General features: G+C 41.8%; 2 protein-coding genes across 8 annotated transcripts in view; both read left to right on the top strand.

Annotated features, from left to right (window-relative positions):
- Nucleotides 1-1,562: 1,562 nt before the first annotated feature.
- On the top strand, nucleotides 1,563-4,320 carry LOC109477016. Its single transcript, XM_019778032.1, has 3 exons — nucleotides 1,563-2,050; nucleotides 3,110-3,364; nucleotides 3,907-4,320. Exons 1-3 carry the CDS (start codon nucleotides 1,696-1,698, stop codon nucleotides 4,221-4,223), a joined length of 927 nt encoding a protein of 308 aa, XP_019633591.1. The 5' UTR covers nucleotides 1,563-1,695; the 3' UTR covers nucleotides 4,224-4,320.
- Nucleotides 4,321-8,617: 4,297 nt separating this feature from the next.
- The window catches only part of LOC109477326 (histone-lysine N-methyltransferase 2E-like), a 55,536-nt gene continuing 54,516 nt past the window's right edge, over nucleotides 8,618-9,637 (top strand). For 5 of the 7 annotated variants that reach the window (XM_019778511.1, XM_019778513.1, XM_019778512.1 and 2 more), the window contains exon 1: nucleotides 8,618-8,956. The gene's annotated coding sequence lies outside the window, so the exon portion shown is untranslated. The remainder of the gene's footprint in view (nucleotides 8,957-9,637) is intronic. The other 2 variants (XM_019778508.1, XM_019778509.1) reach the window with 2 other exon arrangements.

Genomic DNA, 9,637 nt, shown 5'->3' with positions numbered 1-9,637 from the left:
GACGTACATATGGTACTACGTGACACGTTCGGAAGTGATTGGTCATTAATTTTCCTGATGAAGGCAACAGTGGCCACTGAAAATTTTACCCTTCTGTAACCTTGTGTTGAACTTAAGTTCATCGTACTATGGTGATACGTCTTCCTTGAAGTGAGGTCTTCCTTCAAGTGACACCATCTGTATTACTCTCCAAGCAGATTTTTTTCCCACCAAAAGAATGGTGGAAAAAAAATTCAGTGCAAAAGAGAAACCCCGATTAAAAAAAAACCTAAAAACACGCTAAAAATACCCCCAAAACCCAAACCTCCGATTGGAGAGTACATCTGTATGTGCATTGCAAGCTTGCATCCCGACACAATGTAGCCTGGTATCCAGTCTTACGTGATTGGGGGTATTGGGGTGTTCAGGCAGGCTCAGCCTTCGGGGGCTCTAATAGCTTCCCCCGCCCAGTGCAACAGGCCGTCCCGGCAGGAGTGTTATGCTAATAAGAGACCGTATGCTTGGGGATTTGGTTTCCCCCTTGGAGGGCTAATCAATCTGTCGTGAAATAACACTAGTACACACCGGGAAACCTACGTGAGGCGGGCGGGACAGAGCTTTTGTATCCCCGACCACGATCAGACTGGATACCAGGCTAGACACGATGGTTTTGTATTGTGTAATGTAGCATTGACAGTTAATCAGTTAAAAGTTTGACTTTTCTGAGTGAATGTGTACTGATTTTTTTTCGGCTGCTCATATTACGTTGCCGTGTACAGATTTTTTTCGGCTGTTTACATGACGTTGCCGTCTACTATTTATTCGGCTGTTTATATGACGTTTCCGTGTACAGATTTTTTTTCGGCTGTTTATATGACGTTGCCGTGTACAGATTTTTTTTCGGCTGTTTATATGACGTTGCCGTGTACAATTTTTTTCGGCTGTTTATATTACGTTGCCGTGTACTATTTTTTTTGCTGTTTATATGACGTTGCCGTGTACATTTTTTTTTCGGCTGTTTATATGACGTTGCCGTGTACAGATTTTTTTTCGGCTGTTTATATGACGTTGCCGTGTACAGATTTTTTTTCGGCTGTTTATATGACGTTGCCGTGTACAGATTTTTTTTCGGCTGTTTATATGACGTTGCCGTGTACAGATTTTTTTTCGGCTGTTTATATTACGTTGCCGTGTATACTGATTTTTTTTTCGGCTGTTCGTACACGTTGTCGTCTACTGATTTTTTTTCTGCTGTTTATATTACGTTGCCGTCTACTGATTTTTTTTCTGCTGACGTTGCCGTGTATACTGATTTTTTTTCTGCTGACGTTGCCGTGTATACTGATTTTTTTTCTGCTGACGTTGCCGTCTACTGATTTTTTTCTGTTGACGTTGCCGTTGACGCTGACGTTGATTTTTTTTCGGCTGTTTATATAAACCTCCAGTTCGATCGGGAAAGCGAATTTAGCGCTAAGTATCTTTGTATGTGACAAGCATTTGGCTGTACTGCATTTTCTATTATAAGATATTGATCACTGTCACGTGATTCCAAAAGGTGAGAGTGCGAAGTGCCATCACGTGACTTCAGTTTCACCTGCCCTTAAGATTTTACTTCCGCGTTTGTCAGTGACTAAACTTGGTAACGTTCGTGGTTTGGGAAAATCCCGCCATTTTAAACACAGTTTACCTCAGACTAGTTCACAAAAGCCTGCAGACATGTACTCCACAGATGCAGTCCCTTTCACTGACGACCCTCGGCCGCAGCGCAACGCCCGGTCCTGGATACTGGTTCCACACAAGGAGATGTTTGTACGGATCGAGGAGGACCTCGTCGAGGACGAGAGGCGGAGTCTGAAGGGCCTTCTCTACGGCAGGATCCCGGCGGGCAAACTACAGAAGTACGGCGTCGGGGACATCTTTCGTCACATGGAGAGGATGGGGCAGATCAGCGCCTCCAACCTGGAGCCCCTGGCGGAGCTGATGGAGTTGATACACCGCAAGGACTGGGCGATAAAAATCCGGACGCTACAGGAGCAGACCAGAGCGCTAGCGAACCAGAGAGCGACTAGTGGTGAGTTTTAGGGCAGTTTCGGCATTTATATAACCAAGGAGATCCTTTGATATAACTTGACAGACGACAACTTGCTGATTTTTTTTTTATAACTGGAATGACCCTAGCCTCTATCAGGCTTCACTTGAAGCAAACTGTACTCCTTTAGCGGACCAACTCTACTTGCATATTTTATTCATCTGGCTATTTTGGCCAATTTCTACTCTTTTTAGTCGCTTCTAAAGGCTTGTAGTAGTAGAACGACTCTGCTTTGCTGATAACGCTGAAATGAAGACAGTTTATCAGCTCAAACTTGTTTAAATTAACTGAGGACTTCAAACATGGCGTTGGTTTGTTTTTATGTTCTGGTCGACAGTGTAAACTTTTACCTCGCATGTTGACATAGCTTCACAGACACAGTACGGTCAGATCTCGACAGGTGCCGCTATTAGACCACGCCGTGCAGTTTTGCGCACTTTGGCACAGAGAGCAGATTTTAAATAATGAAGTTTATTGAAAATTCCTGCAAATAACAAGGCCAAAAGAACATTGAAACAAAATTGAGTATAAGTATAAAATCTACATAATAAGAAGTAATTGTCTTGGATTATGTCTTCAACCTCCTTAATTGGTTTGACTTCTCTTTTGTAAGCCATGGAATATGTAATGTCCCACCTTTTCTTATGACTGATGTTCACGACTGTGTTCTTATACGCCCTTCGGCGTAACACACCAGCTTCGCAGGCATGCGGCGCGGCAGCAGCTAGCTATATCACACCGAACGACTTGTTACACTCAATCTTTGCAGAAGTTTTTTTAAAGCTTTCTAGTGATGATGCCCCAACAATGCTTGGTGGCAACGAGTTCCAGGCTACGATAGTTCTGGGGAAATACGAGTTTTTTAACACCTTAATTCTTGGTTGATAACTCTGATATTTGAAGGCATGACTGTTTCTTGTTCTTTTCTGGACTGGTATCAGATACTAGTACTTAGTGGTTCGGGTACGTCCACCAGTTTATTAGTCATTTTGTACATCATGGCTTCATGCACAGTCCGGACATTCTTCGTCTGTGTTCCAGCGACCCCCACTGCTGTTCGAGCAGCACCACGAAGATCTGCTCAACCCTTCGGCGGGAGTCGACAACGGTACCATACTGACGGGCCGGGCGCAAACTTTGGGCCGGGCGGGAGGAAGAGGACCAGGGATGTAGCTGTCAGCGCCGGGACCTCCACAGCTCCTGACGCCGCGGGACGCCACTCCTCCTCACGCTCGGCTACCCGTGCCCGGGCGCCGGACAGTGACGAGGAGAGTAGCGAGAGTAGTGATGGACATGGTGGGTAAAATAGCTAAATGTTTTCAAATGTTTTTTTTTTTTCAAGATTCTAAAGTTCTGATTCTATTGTTTTTCACGCCTAGACCGACAAACGGTTGGTCGTCGTAGTCCGGTACGGCCATGGAAGGAAGGTCCGCCGGCGCGCCCAGGACATGCGATAGGAAATCCCACGCTCAAAATCCTTGAAACGTTTATCATCCTCCAAAAGATCTGAGTTTAATATTTTATTCCCGGTTATTGTTTTTCATTGTAGAATATTAGTAGAGTACTTGAGAAACCTCCTGTCTCTCTTGTCTAGTTTTCCCTCTTTTTTGATTTTGTTATACCCCAATTAAAACGGGTAGAGTGGATTAGACTTTTTTAGAGTTAATTAATTCCTCAAGCTAACCGACATCTATCGCACTTCTGTATCAAGTGTGACAGAGATGTCGGTCAGCTTGAGGAATGAATCTACTGGATACTCCTCAAGAGATAGATCCTTCAGTAAGCTTGAGGAATAAATCTACTGTACTTCATACTATTCCCACTGTTTTCCTCCTCAGAACCAGAGGAACCACCTGTAAAGAGACGAGCCCCTGCTAACCCCATAACGGACGCGCATCTAGCCAGACTGGCCAAGACCATGCCGCCCGGCTGGATGACGGTTGGTCTGGATCGTTTTGGCGCCACCACCGCTGACATAGACAGGTGGGAGACCAAGTACCCCCGCGACAGAGACATGCAGATCGTTGAAATGTTCAAATCGTGGAAGGACAAGACAGGGAAGGGCGCGACCCTCCGGACTTTGTGTGACAAGTTGGAAAAGGCCGGGGTTCCGTATGACGTCTACAAGTTTCTGACGGAGGACAGCTCAAACTGACTCGGGGTGACCAAGCAAAATTAATAATGCCAATGAAACTTCTTGTGTATAGTGTGTTTATAATGACATTGAACTTAATTGCATATCCACGCCCTACACGGGCCAAATAATGCACTAAGTTTAATAACTTGGTTACAGGTATAGAAGAAACAAGTGTTACATTTCTGTGCTACGTCTCTATCTACAGAATCTATCTACAGGATCTTTTGAAACATGTGAGAACAAATTTACGTAGTTTTTCATTTACATCGTAGTGGTTGGATGTCAACAGTTCTAACTGTTCTATTTTCCGTAAGTAACGTTATGTATATTTCTTTTCTAACTGTAAGGAACTAGAGCAGCTTAAATAGTCAAATTAAAGATGTACACATAATTCGTAAAATTGCTATTAACAAAAAGTGCTCCGTTGGATGGAGGAGAAATCTGTGCTCACCAGAACAGTGCCTTTCGAGTTTGATATTGCAGGGTGCCTACGTGTACAAGTTTGGGTACTAGTGTGTGGTGGTTACGTCGTCATTAATGTTGACTGATCCAACAACGGATTCATAAAGCTATTTTTCTCAGCCAAGATACTTTGTAAACAGATAATTTGAATAATCACGTATCTATCTACAGGATCTTTTTGAAACATGTGTGGACAAATTTACGTAGCTTTTCATTTACATCGTAGTGGTTGGATGTCATAATATGTTTGAACAGTTCTAACTGTTCTATTTTCCGTAAATAACGTTATGTAAACGTTATATTTCTTTTCTAACTGTAAGCAAGGACATACACAGATGTCCTTGCTGTATAAGGAACTAACACTGAAGCGAGGTGGTTGTTAATAGTGCCCAGAGCAGCTTAAATTATCAAATTAAAGATGTACACATAATTAGTAAAATTGCTATTAACAAAAAGTGTTCCGTTGGATGGAGGAGAAATCTGTGCTCACCAGAACAGTGCCTTTCGAGTTTGATATTGCAGAGTGCCTACTGTACAGGTTTGTTTGGGTACCAGTATGTAGTGGTTACGTCGTCATAAATGTTGACTGATCCAACAACGGATTCATAAAGCTATTTTTCTCAGCCAAGATAGCTTGTAAACAGATAATGTGAATAATCACGTAGTGGTGATGCTGCTGACTTGCGCGAATCTGATTGAAATAGATGATGCTTCAATCAGTTGTATTTCTCCGAACAGCCGCTAGGAGGCATTTATGTTTGTGGATTCTAACTCGGGATCCAGGCGAGCATCAGATGACTTAAATAGTTTGTAACATGATTTGGATTTCATTAAGCAATTCTCTTGTGCCGGAGTTGATAATATGGTGACCAAAGATTGCAATGTATTAAACAAAAGTTATTATCGACAGGCTTTGCTTCAATATCAAGAGCTAAGATTTTGCTGAAACTCTGCAAGTTATTGTATAAACATACGTACGTATTGATGTTTATTATTTTATTGCATGTATAAATACTAGTACAATGTAGAACAATGCAGCTGATTCCAAGAATTTTCATCCTGTATACACCTTTCATAGGTAAACATCTCAGCATGTATATTTTTGTAGTCTTCACTGAGGATTGTAAGATCTTTTAAGGCTGTCGTGTGAAATAATGACGTAGAGAAATGGATACTTTGTCTTGTAGGAGAGGGAAAACTATGTTCTTATGACCAACTTTTTTCAAAATTTCTGGCTGTGATGACCTCTTGGATTCTTCACTGGTAAAAACTCCTAAAAACTAATGACCATGCACACACTTGAAAAATGTGATACATGTTTATGGTAGATCTATATATCTTCATTGTGAATTTGGAGTGAGGTATCATAATTACTGATAAAGTTGAGAAGACAAAAAAAAAAGCTTTGGTTTGGGACCAGACTATGATCTGACGAGAGCATGTTCTTTTTGCATGTGTGTACCGTTGGCACAATCTTTGTATCAGTACCCTGGTAAACCATAATAGCCATTAAGTTTCACATGATACATACATACGGAGTGCTCACTTTACACACCAGTAACAGATCAATTTTCAAATTTTCATGACACTATCATGGATACACACAAGGTACTAGTAATCTCTTCAGTTGGTGTATGACCCACCCTTTATAATATGTCAACATTGTGCACAAATGTAGTGCCAAAGGGGCAGCTCCAACAGCAGGGTATACCAGTAATGAGCTCTTTTTTTAACCTCCTTGGCTCAAACAAATGCCATGGCTTCTCACAAAATGCCACAATCACTTAGATGTACTGGTAGACTCCACATCAGAGACAGAACATGTATGCAGTGAAGGTTCTAAGGTTTCCTTTGATTTACCAATAAATTGATGTGTACAGACCTAGTTTTCTTCACAGAGCCAGACTCACTGTAGATCGGTATGTTTGCATCCAGCCAATCAACATGTTTGTTTCAGATTTATTGTTGATATACAACTTACAAGAAGTGCATTTGCATCCTTAATAACAATGTAATTGTCTTCCAACACAATCTTTATCCACAGATGTATTGTGCAAGCATGTCTAACCCTCGGAAGACGGGGAACAACAGACGATAAACCGGACATTCTTATTCAATTGTGCTGTACTAAATACATTTGTTCAATTCATGTATATTTCAGATGTATTGTGATAAACAAGGAGTGCATTTGCATCATCAACAATGTAATTGTCATCCAACACAACCTTTATTCATTCTTATTCAATTGTTGGACATACCTAAGTACATTTCTTCAATTCATATCATGCTAAACAGAAGCAGATGGGGTACCATGGAGACTGATGGTGCACTCACTGCACTGGTTGTGCTACTGCTGTGGGGTACTGTATGTACTGTGTGTACTAGGCATAAGTTATACTAGTAACGAGGTACTGGAAATCTTCAAGAACAGATTCGGTCACATCTAAAAAGCTCCCTGCTGTATAGCCTGGGTACTAGACTGTTGCCTGGGCCAGTCAGTACATAGGCTAACTCCTTGGCTCCAGGGTCAACCTATGAACAAGGATAGACACCCAAAACACTAGTCTCCACCAGACTCCTTTGCAGGCTAGGTAGTAGATGGTAGAAACTGTCCTAAAAAGAAACTGCGAAGTTAGCCGGGCACAAAGCCCTGATTCAACCTGGAAAGCAGTCTGGTGGAGACTACGCAACATCCCTCAGCAAGACTCAGGGTCTAACCCGTGTGTTGTACCTAAGAACAGTCTGGCATCCTGGGCTACATATTGCATTTGCTAAACCTGGAGAAATATAATTTTCATTGACTTTTTCCATGCATCATGGGCACACCTTGGAGCTTTCATGATGAAAGCTCCTTGATTACACAACAGCATCTAAGATTCTAACGTAAATATGCCAATGATGCCCTTCACTAGCAATAGGCAATACCATTGTCCATAATTTTCACGTTTGTCCCTTGCATTGGGACTCACTTGGGGTACACTTTGATCAAGGGAAAACCGTAGTATAAAAACCGATATTCTGCTATCTTGTAGCTGTACAGTATATTATAATGCACCATGTGAAACATCTGATAGAAAACAGTTCTAGAATTTTGACACTACCTTTTGTTTCATCCATTGTAAATATTGTACTTCGGCACATAAAAAAAACAACATACAGATGGCTTTTGTCTGAACTTGATTCCCCATAAAAATTATTCAAACCTCCATACTTACAAAAGCCGCCTACCTTTTCATGACCCAAACCCTTTCATGTGCACTGTAATCGGATTTTCATGAGAAAGCCCCCAGCCGCACTACATTGTCAGCCCCTCTATTCAACAGACGTGGTTTGAATACGCTATACATGGAAAATTACAGAGGGCGAGACAAATTCCCTATGCAGCCAACCTCCCTTCATAAAATCAATGCAGTACTTTGATCCTACTTATCCCAACTCTGTGAAACCCAGGGTAGGGAACATAGCGAAAGTAGTGGACAAGAATTGAGAACCAAACGACCAATGTTTACAGACCAGAAAATTTCTGACAACAGGACTGAAAGAAATCCCCCTGCGGGGCCCCTTGGTCACATTGTTGGCGTGTTTGAGGACGGATCCAGCCACACCCAAATTGTAAGGTTTTCAGCAAACAAGACCCAACTATGTCTAAATTTCTCCTCAGAACAACGCCATGACGGAAAAGAGATGGAATACATAGTAGTAATCTACAAATCTAACCAATAGATAGGCTTATGGACCGTCAAAGGACGTCAGAAACTTGCAAAAATTCTTGATAAGAAAGCCCAGCGGAAATCCAACCACAGACGACTGTGTCGACATCAACAACTTTGCTCTGCAGGGGGTCCCGCGCAGTGCGCATGCGTACACGGCACCATCTGACCTTCCACCTCCTTTTTAGGTCAAAGGTGAGAAAAAGTCCATGATGTAATGTTGTACGCATGCGTAATAAGGCAAACCTCCTGAAATTCAAAGCGGGAAACCCCGAAACGTCGACATTCTATGGCCGCCATGACAGAAGGGGAGGTTATAGAAAACTATATTTTGGATGTTTATTGTGACGGCATTTGAGAGTATTGCGTTGCTCCTACGGACCTGAAACTCACCAGGTACATACAGTAGTGCAACATAGAACTATTGGTGTTATTGAAAAGTCCAAATTAGTCACATTTTGGTCAGTATAGGGGTAGTAGCAGACGAGAGTACGACAGAAGTGAATTTTGTTTTTCCCTCCACTGACCTGTCAGGTCTTCCTCTGTGAAGGGGCGAGCTTGGGTACCTGATCATCGCAGGTGAGTTTATATATTCCTATATAGATCAGATACGCGTGTTGAAAACTCGTATTCTACATTTCAGCGTAAGAAATAGAACTTATATTCGTCTACAACTCTTGCTATTTATACTCATCAGGTAGTGGGCAGACATCTTTGTTTTGAAACGTTTTTGGAACGTATACATGCTCCCTGGGGCCTACAATTAACACCCTGCATATCAGACTTTCTCTTTCAAAGCTTGTGATAGCAAAAATATATAGATCAGGTTTAAATTCAGAAGCCAGAGGAGTCGGGCTGGTGGACAATAAAGTAAGAAATGCTATGTATGATTTATGAAAGTAGGCTGCCTCCAACTCACACCATTTTGTAGTCAGTTCGATGAGATTGCTTTCATCATACAACCTTTTGTGAGCCCAATATAGCTTCCATTTTTCTGTATCTAGGTTTGCTAATAAGATACATGTAAACTTTCGTTACTGTAAGTTTGTTCTGTGGCTGTACCGAACCTTGTCCTGACCAAAGGCCAGAGTTTTGTTTACTTATCACAAACCAGGCCCATGCCCTAAGTTCACAAGAAAGTTAAGTCTTTTTCAACATCTTTTGGTATCAGATCATGAGTTATAAGTGTCAGGAAGCTGTACTGGTCAGGAGACAAAAACATGCTTCCTCGATGTGCCCTAAATAGAGCAAACTTAGTAA

Source organism: Branchiostoma belcheri, unplaced genomic scaffold (assembly GCF_001625305.1).
Source record: "Branchiostoma belcheri isolate BF01 breed outbred unplaced genomic scaffold, Haploidv18h27 scaffold4, whole genome shotgun sequence".
Lineage (NCBI taxonomy): Eukaryota > Metazoa > Chordata > Leptocardii > Amphioxiformes > Branchiostomatidae > Branchiostoma > Branchiostoma belcheri.
This window is presented reverse-complemented; position numbering and strand designations above follow the sequence as displayed.

Excerpts from the sequence above, each read along its gene's own strand:
- LOC109477016 (XM_019778032.1), top strand. The coding sequence starts at position 1,696 with ATGTACTCCACAGATGCAGTCCCTTTCACTGACGACCCTCGGCCGCAG. Across the intron at positions 2,051-3,109 it reads GAACCAGAGAGCGACTAGTG|CGACCCCCACTGCTGTTCGA; the intron begins GTGAGTTTTAGG and ends TCTGTGTTCCAG. Across the intron at positions 3,365-3,906 it reads CGAGAGTAGTGATGGACATG|AACCAGAGGAACCACCTGTA; the intron begins GTGGGTAAAATA and ends TTTCCTCCTCAG.